Source organism: Marmota monax, unplaced genomic scaffold, assembly GCF_021218885.2.
Source record: "Marmota monax isolate L192 unplaced genomic scaffold, Marmota_monax_Labrador192_F-V1.1 WCK01_AAM20220418_F8-fsc00209, whole genome shotgun sequence".
Taxonomy (NCBI): domain Eukaryota; kingdom Metazoa; phylum Chordata; class Mammalia; order Rodentia; family Sciuridae; genus Marmota; species Marmota monax.
In genome coordinates, this window is record NW_026694493.1 from 2,007,517 (window position 1) to 2,025,248 (window position 17,732).

The following is a 17,732-nucleotide window of genomic DNA, read 5'->3' on the forward strand; positions in this document are numbered from 1 at the left end:
CTCAAGACCCTGGGTTTAATTCCCAGTACTAGAAAAAAAAATTAAGTTTTGAAAGTCCTTCTTTCCCCTCAACTCTCTTCTCATCCTCCCCACAGATTGGAGAAAACTAAGACCCTGGCCCAGCAGTTATCAAGGGAAGCCACCCAAACTGACATGGCAGCGGATAGGTCTTATCAACACAGTCTCAGCCTTCTGGATTCCGTGTCTGGGCTTCAGATAGTGGATGATCGGTCCTTTCAGGTGAGGGCATCTTGCCTGTGTGCTTGATTACGAAGGGCCAAAAATGCTTCCTTCACTAGGGATTCCATCATATTGTTCAACGCATTCAGCTTTTTCTCCATGTTCACAGTATTAGCCAACTTTTCGTTACTACAATGAGATTCCTGAAGCAACTAACGTATTGAGAGAAAAGGTCTATTTGGCTCATGATTTTGGCATGGTACCTGCATTGGCTCAGTTCTGGAAAGAGTGGCAGATGGCACTAAGAGGGAGCTGTGTCAGAGCAAAAGTTCACCCCTGAGCCAGGAACAGAGAGAAGAAGACAAGCAGGATTGCACAATCCTTCTCAAGGGCGCACCCCAATGTCCTAAGGACCTCCCTCTCAGTCCTCCTTTCCAAAGGCTTCACGGCCTTCCAACAGCACCACTGGGGACCAAGGCCTCAACAGCCCCCACATTGTCAAACCACAGCATTTACCCTTCTTGCTTTAAAGTAGGAAGAGTGTGCATGATTCTTATTATCCATCTTCTTATTCTTAAACCCCAACTCTTACACCCTTGGACTTTTCATCCTGAGCCTTTTAGTGGGTAAAACCTTTATAGCTCTTCCCTAGTTCTGGGGACTGTTGGAATGTGTGGGGAAGAACTGTAAAGTTTGGTGCATCTCTCTGTACAGAGGACTTTTGTTAGCAAAAGTTTTTGCATCGTTTCTGCCATTAATCCTCTTGACTGTTCCCAATTTATTCAGTGAAGAAGAATCCACTTTCTACCTGCAGCAAAAAGCACTCCCAGTGATTTCCATGGACACATGTTCCCATGAATATATAAGCTAAAATGATAAAATTGAATAAATAGAAAGGAACACACACGCAAAACCTGTTTGATGCTCGCGGGCCCTGCTGCCGCCTGATTTCCCTTGGGCACAGGGTCTCATTTCTATTCAGCTTTGAGCCTGGATGGTTAGGGATGGTTTTCTTGACTTCTGAAACCTGTTGTTATTTTCAAACACTGGTGCCAGGTCCTAACAAGGCTGGTGTGGTAATGGGCAAGATTCATTCACTTCTTTGGGCCCACAGGTGGAAGCGAAGAGAATCAGACAAAAAGCCGATTCTCTCTCTAGCCTGGTGACCAGGCATATGGATGAGTTCAAGCGTGTGCAGAGCAATCTGGAAAACTGGGAAAAAGAAACCCAGCAGCTCTTACAGAACGGAAAAAATGAGAGACAGGTATCCTTTTGTTAATTCGTCCGTTCAGTAAGCATGTATCAAATGCCTACCATGGGAAGAATATGGCAAGAAGACCCATTCAAAACTCTCTGAAGGTCACGGTGCCACGGCTCACAGAGGGAGGAAGTGAGACAGACCTTGATGTAATTAACTCCACCCACTGAGTCAGCACTCAACCCTTGGAATAGGACCCAAGCCTCCTGGGTCTAATTTTGGTCTATTAGCTTGACTTCAGGAAGCACCTAGAGTTTAAAATGATTTGCAAGACTATTTCCGTCCCTGTGGGTGGACTAGAAGTCTCCTTAGGTGGCACATGTGGTTGGCTTATAAAATTTGCTCCATCCCAGATTGTAGAGGGGTTGCTCCAGTACCCCTAAACTGTGCGGTGAATCACAGCACTCTGTTGTCATGAAGAGAAATGTGTCAGGGTGACTTTGCCAGCAGGAATGTACTTTCTCTAATCTTGTTCTATTTACAGAAATCAGATCAGCTGCTTTCCCGTGCCAATCTTGCTAAAAGCAGAGCCCAAGAAGCACTAAGTATGGGCAATGCCACTTTTTATGAAGTTGAGAACATCCTAAAGAACCTCAGAGGTTAGTGCTTCATGGTCCATGTCACTTGAATATTTTAAAGGTAGTGTCATGGCTGATGGGTTTTGAGTCTTCATGTATCTCTTTAATGGTGAGTAGACTGGGATATTTTTAATAGATGCTTAATAAATATCTTTCTAAAGAAAAAACTCACTAATATTCAAGGTAAGTAGTGGAAAGAATTGAACTAAATCTCAGAAGGCTTGAGTTCCCCTCTTTGCTGGGTCTGGTGACCTGGGTGAGCTCATTGTGTGACCATAGACAACTCACACACCCTTTCTACACCCGAACATAAATGACTGATATGATTCCTCACAGATCCAACATCTCATTGCTCTACAGATATTTTCCTTTTCTTTCTTTCTTTTTCTTTTTCTTTTCTTTCTTTCTTTTTCTTTTTTTTTCTGTAGCTTGATTGGTTTCAATATGCAATCCCCATGGTTGCTCTGTGGAGAAGACAGAGCCCCCTTTGTCATGGAATCGAGACCTCAGGAGGTTTGGGGGATGCCTTGCCGATTTGGTTAAAATTTTAGGATCTTCAGTAACAAATAAAAGATGAGCATTCCTGAATTTTTCCAGTTTCCTTCATTGAAAGTCCCTCTGTACCCATTCTACCTAGCCCCTGATTCTGGTCATTGACAGTTTAGGACTTAAGGCTCTGGATGGAAGCTTTGGGCCTCAGAGATTCTGCCTGCTTATTTCCTGGGGCCTTGATTCTCTTGCATCTTGGGGACTCGTGACTAACTCTGGCCTCTGGGAAAAGACAGAGTAATCCTCGCCGTCCCTCCCCCACCCCAGTCTGTAATGACACTCTTTCAGGCATTTCTCGTTAAACCAGCGGCCCCTCTCACTCATTTCCAGGTTGTTTTCATCTGCAGGGCAATTTCCTTCTTTATTTCAGAGTTTGACCTGCAGGTTGAAGACAGGAAAGCAGAAGCTGAAGAGGCACTGAGGAGACTCTCCTACATCAGCCAGAGAGTTGCAGATGCCAGTGACAAGACCCAGCAGGCCGAAGCAGCCCTGGGCAGCGCCTCAGCGGACGCCCGGAGTGCAGAGAAGACGGCCAGGGAGGCCCTGGAGATCTCCAGTGAGATAGAACAGGTAAAGAGAAGTTGGGGTGCAGGTTGGCCCAGGCAGCCCCGAACACGATATTGTGTGTGGAAGGGGAGAGAGCACTGGGCTCATTTTGACCCTGAGGGCTCCGAGCCTGTGGTGGTCCATCATCGAAGCCCCAGACCCACATGGCCATCCCTACTGTCAAATTGATTTGTGGGACTGTAATCAACTAAGAGTTAGAGATCCCATTTTCAGCCCCCTTTGGGACAGTTTTGAGAAGAACTACCCAAGATTGGTTGTTGTTGGTTTATAGGACTGAACCCAGAGCTGCTCTACCACTGAGCTTCATCCTCAGCCCTTTTTATTTATCTTGAAACAGGATCTCCCTAAATTGCCCAGGCTGGCTTCCAACTTGCAATCCTCCTGCCTCAGCCCTCCTGAGCAGCTAGGATTGCAGGCACCGTGCCTGGCTCAAGATTGTTTTTATGTAGACTGTTGTATTGGTTTTCCAGAGCACAAACTTTTTTGGCTTAAAACAACAGAGATTATTTTCTCACAGTTCTAGAAGCTAGAAATCCAAAGTTAATGTGCCAGCCTTGCCCGCCTTGCCGGCTCTCAGGGAGAATCTTTCCTTGCCTCTCCCTAGCCTCTTGTGGTAGTCATCAGTCCTTGATGTCCCTTGGTTCGCATCTCTGTCCCTTGAATCTCTGTGTGTGCCATCACATGGTGCTTCCCACCTCTGAGTCTCTGCCTGTTGTTATAAGGACATCTGTCACATGGGAATAAGGACCCACCATGCTCCAGAATGACCTCATTGTAGTTAATTACATCTGTAGCAATCCAGTGTCCCAGGAAGGCCATATTCTGAGGTACTGAGATTTAGGCCTTCAACATACCTGTTAGGGAATTAACTGCTCAACCTGTAACACCTATCATCAATGTTTTGATACCAGATGATGAGATTCAGGAGCTCTAGAGCTTTTATGCCAGTCCATATCCTATGTCTGAGGTCTGCTCACTCATTTTTCTCTGGCCTCACTCTGCCTAGTGCTGGGGAGAAGACCCAGTGCGCCTCTTCAAGGAGCGCTCAGTGTCATGGGGCATATGAACAAGCTACACCAGCAACCCACGAGTTAAGTGCCACAATAGCAGAGATGCTCAGCTGGAAGAGGGCCTCTTAGCTCTTAAGCAAACATGACTGCTAGAAATTTTATGCTTCTAGAAAGCCCAGAGGGATCTCTAGAAGTATCTGGGCTATTTGACCTCACTTTGAGATCACTCAGTAACCTGCAAAAACAATTTCTAATGTTAAGCCCCTTGAGTGTATGACCAACTTCATGTACCTCTCTTCATACAGCTTAGAGCATAAGGACACCAGCAATTTGAAGCTTACTAATACTTTATTGAGGAAGTTATTGATACGCTTTGTCCTTTTAAAAACAAAAACTCCACACGGTACCCTATTCCTTCTCCCCACTGCAAACTCAGCTGCCTTGGGGGTCCTAGTAAAATCATTCAGAAGACCACAGCAGCACAGGAACATGACAGAGAGCCACGTGAGTTCCCTGTCCTTGGACTTTCTCAAATCGTTGCTAATTGTGTTCAGCGTTTGGTGAACATCACACTGAGAGGGAAGTAGTATCTCAGTGCTGACCCTCCCAGCCCGTAGAGACATACCCCAGATTCTGTTGTTTGAGGCAGAGCTTGGGGAAGGGTGTGTCCCCAGTTTGACTCTCTCATTGTTCATCCAACTTATCCATCAGACCCTGGCTGCAGCTGTATTTTTTCTACAATTGTCCTTGGGATGTTTTTGAACCTCACCCCCCTCTCTCTTCCGTCCCTGGCTCCTTTTCTTCTCCCAGGAGATAGGGAGTCTGAACTTGGAAGCCAACGTGACTGCAGATGGGGCTTTGGCCATGGAAAAGGGACTGGCCACTCTAAAGAGCGAGATGAGGGAGGTGGAAGCAGAGCTGGCCAGGAGGCAGCTGGAGTTTGACACAGACAGGGATGCGGTGCAGATGGTGAGCCATGGCTTCTTCCCCTGGGGGATCCCTTTAAAGTCACCAATATGGAAAATACCCATCCCAGACAAGTCTGTTCTTCTTTCTCCTCAGGTGATTACAGAAGCCCAGAGAGTTGATACCAGAGCCAAGAACGCAGGCGTTACAATCCAAGACACGCTCAGCACCCTGGACGGCATCCTACACCTGATAGGTCTGTGGAGTCTCCACAACCTCCCTGGGAATGGGAATCGCCACTTTCCTTAAGGGTGTCTGGAAATTTGCTTTATTTTCAGGTCCAGATACTTTAAGCAGTCTGCTTTGTATTTCTGGACTCTGTTTTACTGTCTCTAAAATGGGTCACTGAGTACCTATTGCACTTAGAGGTGGAGGTCTGTGGGTTGAAGAAGTGGTTGAATGTATTCTGGAAACTTTATGGGAAGATTGGACAGTTTGAGAGTCCTACTGCGGAGGCTGGCCTTCATCCTGAGAAGCCAGTGGACAGTTTTAAGCAAAAGAATCACATTGTTATTGGGTAGCTGATGCAGGGGAGCATAAAGGGGGTTTGGACAGGAGGCCACTTAGGATTCTGTAAAAGTCTGAGGCAGCAGGAGTGGTGAGGGGAAGATGTAGAGGTGGATGCTCCCGGTCTGTGAAGTGAAGGACTGCGTGCTGATTCTGCTGTTCGCCACTTCCAAACCAAAGGGATACTGTAGTGAAACCAGCCAGGGAAACCTGAGCTGTCTGGGTAGATGACGAGAAGAAATGCAAAGACAGTAGCTCCACAAGATACTGCAACATTTTAGGATAAAATAGATCCAACGGTCCAGTGTGGCAGAGGATCAGGTTTCCCAACAGAATCAATCCCAGAAAACAACAACAACAACAACAACAAAAAAAAAACGATTTTAATTAAAATTCTGGATTTAGGTAGAGTGGATATCAAATCCTCATTTGGCCTGTTTAATCAAGCATGGATTGCAGTGGCTTAAGAAAGTATGGATTTGGCCACAGACTCTAGTGACACTCAGAAAAAGGCTTTAACTCTACTTTTCCAGTTCAGTAGAACAACTTTAAAACCCGGTTTTTCTGTGGAGGATCATCATCACCCTGAGAGTCCAATGTAGTCAATGTTGTTCTACTAATGGGTCTGCTTTGCCACCCAGTGAAGCCCCAAAGAGTGAAATGCTCTCCGTGGATCAAACACTCCCCGTTTTAGCAGCATTATTAGTCTCCTAAAAAGGGTAATGAAACTAATGGAGCCTTTAAAGGAAAATGAGAGAGCAGGGAGGGACGGGTAGTGGGGAACATGAGACACTTGCTATGTGCCAGGTGCTACCCCGGTGTTTTTTCATGGTGTAAGACCATTTAAGTGTCATAAGAGTCCTAAGAGGTAGGTCTGATTATTTTTGTGATTGTGTTTCACAGAGAAATCTACTGAGGCTGCAGATCCCATGGTAAATTGTGTAGGCAGGATTCACACTGAGATTTCTTTGCCTCTAAAGTTCCTCTTCTAGTAGCTCCTGGTACTATCCCATAGATCTTTTGTTTCTTCCCAAGCTTGCTTAGCTTTCTCTGCATGTCAGACAACCCTAGATTCTTGAAATCTCCCCTGCCCCATGAAGGATAGATTCACTGGATCAATATTTTTGTTATGTTGTTGTTTCTACCCCCTGTGACCTCTTGAGTTCTGGAGCAATAACTGATTAATTGCTCTGTGTATAATATACTCAGGCACTGAAATACTACCACTTCAGCCCAGACGTGGGAGGCAACCTGACCCTGAGTTTAAGTTGACTAAGGGCCATTCAACCTAATTGAACTAAGCAGGACTGGCCGGGTTCCCTTCATGCTGACATTAGCTTTTATTTAATTTATGGGTAAAACATACCTGGACAAATGTGATTACATTTCACATTGGGAATAAACGGATACCTAGCCAGATTCCCACTGTTTCAGGCCAGAATAAAGTCTTACATCATTTTCTAACAGCTGGAATCTGTCCTCCAAATAGCAAAGCATACCTTGGCCTCTAGAAACCCTGAAGCTCAGCCAGTTTCTAAAGATCTTCCAATAGAAAGCAGGGAGACGTTTCCTAAGGGTGACTCCGAAAGCAGAATTTGGGGTTGATTCTAATCCTAGGGGTGAGCTGTGGCAGGCAGATATCGTGGATCATGTTTAGACCCTGTGACCTTCAGCCTTCATCTTTGAGAGCATGATCTTTTGAGCCTAATGTGAAAGGAAAACTCCAAACTTCATTTTGCAGAGCTACGGTACCAGAGTATTGAACAGCGTTATTGCGTTCTACCTAACAGATAACTACCTCAAACTTTTTCTAGATCATTTCTAATAAAAATAAGTCTTTAAAGTGCATAGCAGACTATTTGCTCTGGGCAGGTGGAAACAGGCATCTGTTAAGAGTGCAGAACGGCTCTCATGCCAGTGCCAAGAGATCTCATGCCAGGGGATCTCACCGCAGCTTTTCTCCTTCCCTCAAATAGACCAGCCTAATGCTGTGGATGAAGAGCGACTGATGTTATTGGAGGAGGAGCTTTTCCGTGCCAAGACCCGGATCAACAGCCAGCTGAGGCCCTTGATGTCAGAGCTGGAGGAGAGGGCGCGTCGACAGAAGGGCCACCTCCATTTGCTGGAGACAAGCATAGATGGAATTCTGGCTGACGTGAAGAACCTGGAAAACATTAGGGACAACCTGCCCCCAGGCTGCTATAATACCCAGGCTCTCGAGCAACAGTGAGACACCTCCGAGACTTCTCAACTGGGATTCCTGGGATACAGATCTGAGGGCTCAGGAGCTTCCTTGTGTGGGTGGGGTGGGATGGGGATATTGGAACATGTTTAATGGGTGTGCGCAGGTCAATTAAATCGGACCCCATCCCTGAGACTGTGGCCAAGCAGACATTTTGTGGCACCAGGATGTACTATTTGCTTCCTGTGCAATGAGGCAAATAACGCTGGGTTTGAGACTGATCAAGGCTCTCAGCACCCAAGAGTAGACTGGTTGGAAGGAAAAACTGCACAGGCAGGTGTTTGCCTCAGAAGAGTCATAAACTGAGTCCTAGAATCTGGACAAGTGCCACTGGATTATAGTTATCTTGTCCTGCAAGTAATGCAACTAAAGGAAAAATTTTTGACTTGGCCCATGCATCAAACCCTTCCTAATGTGAGAGCAGAGAGTGAGATCCTATCACACTGTGACCAGGGAAGTACTGTTGCTTTGTGCTGTCCGCGTAAGCTTCTTGTTGACCAGAGTTCTTCCCACTTACCGCCCAGCACCTGAGCAGGACTCAACTTTCAGGCTGGAAGAAGTGAGCAGTGATGGATTGAGGACCTGCAAGGCTGGCCTGTTTGGAGCAATGGTGCCTGCTGGTGACCTGCCACCCTCATACCCTGGGCCTGGGAGTGATACTCTTTCTCTTAATGATGCCATGGCATCTTAGAGACTATGTTTTTATTAAAGCATCTCCTACCAACAAAGCAAACATTGGGAAGGTATTTACTTTTGGATCTCAAAGTGAGAGAAAAATGTCATTTGGGCATTGAAAGAGGTGAAATTATCTCGAAGTTTTATTAGTCCTAGTTCAATCCTACTTTTTAAACACTAGAAATTATATGCCTCTGTGTGTTTTATTTCCTTTCTCTCTAACAGAGAATATCCCTACTTATTCTTGAGCTGGGTAGAATCCATCCTTCCATCCATCCTTCCAACGTATATTTATTGAGTTCCTACTGTGTGCAAGTGTGGGTGATTCAGTTCTGACATAGCCTCTGCCCCACAGAGCTGAACGTCTAGTGAGGAAGACAAGTGTCTTAACTTTGTAAGTTTAAACTTACGAACCTTGCTCATCACAAGTGGTATTTATTGCTGTCACCCCTTTGTTTTGCAACCTCCTACTCAACAGAACATGTGTTACAAGACATTCCCATGGGGGCACTTGAGTTTGAACGAAACTGGAATGGCTCTGGGTTGTCCACACTGCTGCACATTCCAGCCGTCCATCCACCCCTTTCCACAGCTGATGACAGTGGACTGTTGAGTCATAACACCGGTGGGAACTGCCCAAGAATCCAGAAGCTTCCACCCCAACCCAGGAGACCTTCACGCTGCCTCGCTTCCATATTTCCTTGGTTGTTTGTGGACTGTTTTAAAATAAAGAATTATCATTAGATGCTTGAGATCAGTTTCTAATTTTATTAAACTCTGAGCCTGAGATTGAAAGAACCAAAACAATGGAAATGAAAATACCACCGACATGTCTCTGGGTCCTAGAGTTATCATCTTTAAGTCCTATTTCCAAGTATCTTATTTGGCCCTTTGCAAGCACAAGAGCATGATGAAGCTTATGGATGCTCTATCCTAAGCATGGAGGTTTATTTCTAGAACAATGCGTCTGGGTTGAGGGTGTCACTGATGTTCTTGCCATCTTTCATCCACTCTAAAATAAAAGGAACATTGTAGTTAGTGGTACACAGCTCATGTTCTTAATAAATTAAAATCCGACAAATTAAGATGTTAATTTGGCCATCTACCCACGTGAGTGAGGGAAGGATTCTGCTTCTGTTCACATTGACCCCCAAATTCTGATAAATCTGATCACTTTGCTCTGACTTTATAATCCTGACGTGGCCTGCTCAACCGTACATCCTACAAATTTCTTGTAACTAACTAAATCCCAGAAAATGTGTCTATATTAATTAGGGTAGATTAACTGCTCTGCCACAAAGAGCTAAAGAAATGCAATAGCTTAAACAGAATACACTATTTTTTCCTTTGTCCTGTGATAGACCAGGTAGGGAGCAGGCTGGCAGAGTGGGACTTCATATGGTCATTTCAGAGGAAATACCATGTGACTTCTGAGGTTGCCTTTGCATTGGGGAGGGGCAGAGTTGTTACCATTCTAGCTGGGCGGAAGAGAAAGAACACGGAGGAAAGGGGCACGTGGGAGGTTCTGTGGGCCAGGCATTTCTCAGGGATAATTCTACATGATGAAGGGGAGAGTACATTATTGATGGACTATCTGTCTCTGCCAAGTACCTAAGTTAGACTCCACATTCTAGGGATCCTGGTGAAGAATCCCATGAGTTAATAGCCAGGCTGCAGGCCACCAGGAGAAGATTCCTGGATGCAACGAATTGTTCAGGAAGTCAAAAGAAGGTCTTTCCTGACAAATGGGACATGATCCCCCAGGAGAGACTGGGGAACGGACAAGTGACTCTTGGGATTCCCTCATCTCTGAGGACCTGACAAATGGACCCTAAGAAGAAGAAGAGGATGTAGCTTACAGGCAGCTTATCCAGGACCTGGCCACTGGTTGCCAGTCTTGGCCTGACCCTGCCAAGTTAAGGGATTTCTTATCAGTATATAACCTGTAGTGAAACATTTCTCATATTTCTCCTCAGACAGCTTTCTGATTGACTGTGCTATTAGTAGCCATGGCTCAAAGTAGAGGAGAGGGGGTTAGAAATGAAACCACCTATAGATTACAACTTGTTAGTGTATGTGTTTCTGATCTTATCCCAGGAAGTGGTTTCTTTCCAGCACTCGTGGGGAGGCTAGACAAAATGGTAAGAAGATGCTTAGCTCAGTTCAGTGTTTGGAACAAGTCTCAAGGGCCAGGAACATGTTTATCATATCCTAGTGTTTTGCATGGTCATAGGAATGTTATGGGTTCTTGCCGCACATGGAAAACAACGAATAGACTTTTCCTCTGCCTTCTTTGTAGCGTTGGCCACACAGAACTTCTTAGGAGATCCAAAGATCTGAAGCATACTTATGGACCGTAAGGAAAGAAATACATATGTATATGTGTGTTAATTCATACTTAGTGTAAACATTTTAAAATTAGTATAAGTTAGCAAATTAAACCAATATTTATACTCAATTTTAAACATGCTGTCATCATTACGCATTCTTAGGACAGGGAAAAAAAGCAGTGTTTATACAAAGTAGCAAATATAAACTCAAGTAATCAATTTACAAGGCATATCAAGTATCACTAAGATGTGCCACAAAACCCACATGGATCCACACAAAGCTAGCTAATCCCAATTTAAGAGGGGAAAAAGGAACCCTAAGAACCAAAGTGATTAAAAAATTTTTTTTGACAATCAAGTTCCTGACTCTGAAGTGAGCTGGCCTAAGAGGGGACGGCCATTTCCCCTCTAAATCACCACTGATGATTGGCCAGTGCCAATCACCATTTAGACCAAAACCAATACAGGATGTACAACTAAAGATGAAATAAGAATGAATAATTTCAACAGGGTTGAGCAATTAACAAATTATTCACTTTTATTTGCTTACATTGCCAAATTATAATAATTTCTGTCTTAGTTAAGATCTTTCAGGCCAAATTCATTTTAAATTTTCATAACATATTTTTAATTCATAAAGTACTGATTTCATTTAAGAACCAAATTTAAACAATCCTAGACCATGTGGGCTAATCAGGATCTAAGATTTCATTTTATTTTTTTAAACTGAGAAAACTTGGGCATGATTTACAAGTCTGCTAATTATTCTTCCTGTTATTATCCTTGGGTGTGGTTTTATATACTACTTCTCCTCCTCCTCCTCCCTTTTCTTTTTATCTTTTTTTGGTATTAGAGATGACTCAAGGGTGCTCTATCACTGAGCTCCATCCCCAGCCCTTTTTATTTTTAAAGCATCAGAACCTCTTCCTCTTCCTCCTCCTTCTTCTTAAGTTGTAGATGGACACACTGCCTTTATTTAATTTATTGATCTTTTTATGTGCTGCTGAGGATCTAACCCAGGGCTTCACCTGTGCTAGGCAAGCGCTCTACCACTGAGCCATAACCCCAGCCCCCCCCCCCCCCCCGCCGAGTCCTTTTTATTTTGAAACAGAGTTTCAAACTTGCAATCCTCAAACTTGCAATCCTCCTGTCCCAGACTCCTGAGTCATGGGGATTACAGGCATTTGTGCCATGTGTAATATCAACTGAACCAGGCAGGAAATATCTTATTATAATTATTGTCTCCCATCAAATAAGATTATAAAGAAAAAGTGATTACTTCTCAGAGCAACACACAGGGGAAGGTTCTAGACCAAGACACAAGACTCTAGCAGTAGCATTGTCTTATTTATTAACATAATTGAAACATTTTGCTGATAAAACTCTTGTCCATGACTATTCTAGCAACAAAATTTTACTCAAAATATTTCACTGTGGAAATGGTATTGCAACTTGAATGTAATTTTTATTGATGATTTGATTTCCATAAAGCAAAATTTACCCTTAAAATGGCAGATAGATGACCAAAAAGTGATTCCAAAAAAAAAAGCTGCCTCCTCCCCATACCAATCCTCAAGACCACGAGGATCGGGCTGAGCTCTGGGCCTGCGACTAGATCGAAAGTGGCGGGAAAGAGCTGCACCTCACTCCTTATCAACTGGAGCAGACGAAACGGACACTCCAAACTCACGCGACAAAGAAACCACAGGAAGAGTTAGTTTACAGGGCAGCTACGGGAAAGTGCAGACTGGGTGAATTTGGCAGATGCATCATCACCACCACGATGCTATTTCTAAGGTGTCCTAATTTTATGAGCTACAAAATCAGTCCCTGTTTCCATCCTTCCCATCTCACCTTGTTCCCATCTTCTCCTGCCATAACCTTGGGAGAGATCCTGAGCTTTTCATACTTGACGGTTGTGTTTCTGCATTACTCTTTTGGTAAATAAAACATACACGATAACATGCTTTTCTCTCTTAGTCCCCTAAAAATGTGTCTGTATATCCATCTGGGGAAGAGCAGATTTGGGTTGTAGTACAAATTTCTCCCTGTCATTCTCTGCCTTTTTCTGTCATTTGATTATTGAGTCTTACTTTCTACTCGTTCCACCGGCAAGTTCTTTGATTCTGTCTGAGAAGCTGGAGCTTTTAGAGCACACTGGGGAAGCGGGCCAATCTGAGACAGGAAGATCAGTGTCTCTAGAAGCTCCATCTCTGGTTGCAGGCACTTCAGAAAGAGACTTTCCTCCTGGTCTGATGTACATTCAAGGAAAACCAAAGCCAGTAGCCCAGAGGCTGCCTGGGGCTGGGGAGTATGAGACTAAGGAGACTGCTAGCAGCACAGAGCCCCCAAGGGCCCATTCCTTGAGGAGAGAGTCATTGAAACAAATGGTCTCCCTCCTGCCTGTTCTGACATCAGCCACTTTCAGAAACATGTGAGTGACGCAGATGATTGATAGCAGGAAATGAGGCTCCAGATCCCTCTAGATACGATTAATCCAGCCTCTGACTTTCTCACTATCTCTGAGCCATGCCATAGTACCTTGGGTTGGTCTTTATAGGAAGGACCACTCCTAGAAGGAAAGTCGGGGGTTTAGCAGTTATCCTGTCGATGCCTGGGGTGTCACTTGAAACTCCATCTTTCTGGTGGTGGCTGTGACTGGGTTGCAGTCACAGTGTCCTGTCCTGGCCTCAGAAAGGTTCTCTGATCTTCCCCCAGCAAAGGAAGAACAGAGCAGAGTAGGGAATGGACAATTCTACCTGAAAGGGGATTCACTTTGCTTTCATTAAAGGAAAGCGATTTTTAACACAACCCCTGCGCCATACCAAGATGTAACCTGCTCCATCTGCTTCCTAGAAATCTACTTCTCCTGTACCTGTTCTTTTCCTTGGTGCATCTCACTCTCCCTCCCATTCCCACATGTCCTCCTGCCCCCACACGGAGGGTACAGAGTCAGCCTGGTTCCTTCTTTTGAGTTGTCGACTTGATGGGGTTTGACCAGAGTCCAGCAGAATAACAGAGTGGACCAAAGGAACAAAAGGAATCCTGTCTTTCTCAGGTCTGCTCGTGTGCGTCCTCGTAAACTGTCCATAAACTTCAGGTCCTTGAAAATGCCATGCTACCCCAGGACACTCAGCTCCATGTTTTCGTCTGTGTCAGGAGTCGACGTCCTCTCATCAGGCTCTGCACTTGTCGTGTGACCTTGGACTAGGCACCAATCCCATAGATCTCTGCGTCCTCATCTTATAGAGGAAAGTGTTGGAGCACATGAGTTCTGTTGTTTTTTCAGTTTCTCATTCCATGGTTCCTAACCCAAGAGACATGAACAATATTTCCCTTTCTTCCTTTGAAGGTTATTTCCATAATTCAAGAGCAATACACCTCCTCTGGGTGCCACTCTGTCACATTCCTCTGTGGAATCCATTTCCTTTTCTTGGAGGCAACTGAAGGGTACTGTAGACATGAAACATGTCCCTAGACTCAGGTCCCACCTGGGGCATAACTCAGAATAGATTTGGATCAAAGTATACAATACTTGGGGACCCTTCCTCAAAGACAACGAGAAACCCAGAGCTAGAGACTGGATGAGAGACACAAAGCATGAGTGTGATTTCCTTTGAGTTCTTTAAGCAGGCATGAGTGAGGTGTTGAACAAGTCTGTCAAAATTGTTTCCAGGGGCAGAGAGGAAGGCGGGAAATTAGGGAGAAAAGGGGGAAATAGCTTAGTGGCTCCTGATCGCTCCATGATCTCTCTTCTGAGAACCTGTTCCTGTGTCAGGCAGATTTCCTCAGGTGGCACCTGCAGCTGTGGGGCTCTGCAGGAGAGAGGACCAGGCCCAGACATAAAGCCAAGGTACTGCTTCTCAGGAAGGAATGAGCCTCAGGTCTGGTGGCCTCAGCTGAAGTAGGTGAAAATCACTGAATTCCCTCAGGGTAACAGAGTGCTTTCCCCTAGGTCATCCTGGACTTACATTACGAAAGAGTTCCCAGCCAAATGGGTAATAAATAATTCCAATTAGCAAAGATCTCTACAGTTGAAGGAATTCCTAGCATTCTTTTTTTTAAAGAAATGACTGGATTATCAGGATTTGGCCTTGCCTGTGTGATTCTTCTCAGATGCAGGAACATGTCTAAGCATGGTCTCCGAGGGCTTAAGTGGTTCTGAAGGTTCTTTGGAAATGCCTGGGCTGGCAGAGAACCCACATAGTGCCATCGGCCACAGCTCACATAAGTCAATGTACAGATGCCATTGGGAAGTGAGAAGACCATCAGGAAAATGGTCTGAAAATAAGGAATAGACTTAAGTTCTGAAAACCCCCACTATTCCCAGCCTTGGCTCCCAGGTTTTAGAACCTGAAAGTCTCACTCTAGACCAAAGGCGGCTGCTGCTGCTGCTGTTAGTGTGTGTGTGTGTGTGTGTGTGTGTGTGTGTGTGTGTGTTTTGGAGAAGCGGAGGTGGCTCAGTCTTCTCTACTGGATGTGGCCCTCCGTGCACTCACTGAGTGCTGAGGCTGGCTATAGTGTCCTATCAAAAGGGAAGTAATACCGCGGGATTGTATCAAGACTACAAACATAAAGAACCATAGACACTGATTTCATCCAAGTTCTACAAGAAGTCAACGAAGAAAAATAAATCAATAAAAAGAAAGAAAATGAGCCCTTTGTGGTAAAGGGCATGCTGGGAAGGAGAGAGCCAGAGCCGCCTCCCCAGAGCATGCTGGGAGGATGGGCACCAGAGCCGCCTCCCCAGAGCATGCTGGGAGGATGGGCACCAGAGCCGCCTCCCCAGAGCATGCTGGGAGGATGGGCACCAGAGCCGCCTCTCTAGAGCATGCTGGGAGACAGACGCCAGTACATCTCCAAGGACTGCACTTCCCCCAACTCCCACCCTTTCCCCTCACCCACCCCCAACCCAGAGACTAGAGGAAAGTTAGTCCAAAGATGGTGGACTTGGGAATGCCATGGTTCTTTGCAGGTCCCCCACACTGTGGGGGGTTAAGTCAGCGAGTGCGGAGAACAGTCAAAATGAAAATGCAGAGAAACAGAGAGGCAGGAGAGAAACCAGGGGACTGACAGAGACTGGTGGGGCCCGTGTGTCGTAGAGGACGAGGGGAGGGTGGAGCAGAGAGCTGTGCGGCTGCTAGCCAGAGGCGTTGATGTACAGCTGGCTCTTGAGAATGTAGTCGATGACTGGCTGGGACAGGTAATCCACAACATGGCCGTCCCCATGCTGCAGGGCCAGCCTGCATGAGGAGAGATAGCAACCAGATGACATTCATACCTGGATTACGTCGGGAACACCAGCCTGGCCTGTCTCTCAGGAAAAGGGTTGATAGTCCAAAACCACATCCCCAGGCTTCCCTTGGGTCCACATTGGGAAGAGCCCTCTTGTCTTTGCAAATCCTCCCCCACTGTGATGACATCTTCTTGTGATACTGGGGTTGGACCCCAGGGCCTGGTGCTCTACCACTGAGCTATGACTCCAGCCATTTTAATATTTTGAGACAGGGTCCTGTGATCCTCCTGCCTCAATCTCCCAAGTAGCTGGGGTTACAGGCATGCGCCAATGTACCCAGCTCCTTCTCTTCTTGACCCTCTCTGTGAGCTCATCTATATCCAGAATTTCAATGAACACACATATGCTCGATTGACATTTCCAGACCTCTCTAGGCTACGTCTCGCCCTCTCACTGGATGTTTCTACTTAGGGTTCATGGCAGACACTGTTAACTGGCCCCTATTATTTATTATTTCCTTCCTTGTTGTCAATAAAGGCCCCTGAATTGCATCTGGACATTTGGCTGCCAAGGGATAAGGCTGTTTCCTAGCCTCCCTCCATCTCTGAGCCTGTGGGATGCAAAGGCAGTTGTATGTGCTGCTCTGAGTCAACTTCTTGCCTTGGGCCTCACCTTGCTCTTGCCCAGTGGCTGAGAAAAGTCATCATGGCAGCTGCGGACCAGACCTGGAAGCTCCATGTGAAGAGACCAGAGACCCAATCCCTTTGGATTTCCAGAAGAGGAAACTAAACATCTACCTTATTTAGAACTCTGAATATTGGTTTTATGGCAGCTTCATCTATATCGTTATCAATATCTTATTTCTTGGGCACCTCCAACCAAGAATCCTCCTCTCCTCTCAAACTAGCTAAGACTACCTAATGTACTACGCCCTCTTATAAAAGTAAATGGCTGGGGGCAGATGAGATCCAAAAGAGGGCTGAATGCTGAGGCAGCAAGTGTCCACATGAATTGAAGGGTTTCATTTGACTGAGGAAAGTTGTACGGACACTTGGAAGCCAATTTGACCAAAGTCTGTCTGACCACGTGTCACACGTACCTGCTCTTGGTTGAACTGACAACAGACATGGGATGGTTGATGTCATCCTTCACCACCATGATGTTGTTCTGGGGATAGAGCAGAAACAGCAGGTTGCCAGCCCCCTCCATTCCTCCCTGGGGAAGGGCCACATCACAGAGATATACCAGCAGGGAGGGAGAGGACTCACTTTATATTTGCGGAGTATTGAGGAGTGATTCATGATTCGATCTGTGTCAGCAGCATCCCGAGGCACCACCACAATCCCAAAGTCCCCAACTATGACCTCCATCTGAGAAAGAGAAAGACAACACTTTGGTGAAAACCATGTCCCCAACCCCTGACCAAGTGACTTCTATTCTTCCAAGCAAAACTTCAAACTTTAATCCCCAACTTGCCGCCTCAGCCCCACCAGTCAGCAACTTTAAGTGACAACCAGTATAGTGTTAGCAGAATGAGTGGGAACATTGCCTGGCACCCAGAAGATCCTTAATAAATACTTGCGTGTCCAGACAAGACCTCTGCAATTCCTGAGGTTCCTGTTGAGTTCATAATG

General features: G+C 45.6%; 2 protein-coding genes across 2 annotated transcripts in view; one reads left to right on the forward strand and one right to left on the reverse strand.

The window, feature by feature from the left end:
* Lamc2 (laminin subunit gamma 2) overlaps positions 1-9,284 on the forward strand; it is a 64,922-nt gene extending 55,638 nt beyond the window's left edge. The window contains exons 18-24 of the mRNA XM_046419541.2: positions 96-240; positions 1,295-1,444; positions 1,923-2,037; positions 2,936-3,135; positions 4,953-5,111; positions 5,205-5,304; positions 7,592-9,284. Of these exons, the coding sequence (XP_046275497.1) occupies positions 96-240; positions 1,295-1,444; positions 1,923-2,037; positions 2,936-3,135; positions 4,953-5,111; positions 5,205-5,304; positions 7,592-7,845 (1,123 nt within the window). The 3' untranslated portion in view covers positions 7,846-9,284. The remainder of the gene's footprint in view (positions 1-95; positions 241-1,294; positions 1,445-1,922; positions 2,038-2,935; positions 3,136-4,952; positions 5,112-5,204; positions 5,305-7,591) is intronic.
* A 2,912-nt stretch (positions 9,285-12,196) lies between these two features.
* The window catches only part of Nmnat2 (nicotinamide nucleotide adenylyltransferase 2), a 141,387-nt gene continuing 135,851 nt past the window's right edge, over positions 12,197-17,732 (reverse strand). The window contains exons 9-11 of the mRNA XM_046419558.2: positions 17,367-17,468; positions 17,198-17,265; positions 12,197-16,105 (exon numbers count right to left, since the gene is read on the reverse strand). Coding sequence (XP_046275514.1) covers positions 16,003-16,105; positions 17,198-17,265; positions 17,367-17,468 — 273 coding nt within the window. The 3' untranslated portion in view covers positions 12,197-16,002. The remainder of the gene's footprint in view (positions 16,106-17,197; positions 17,266-17,366; positions 17,469-17,732) is intronic.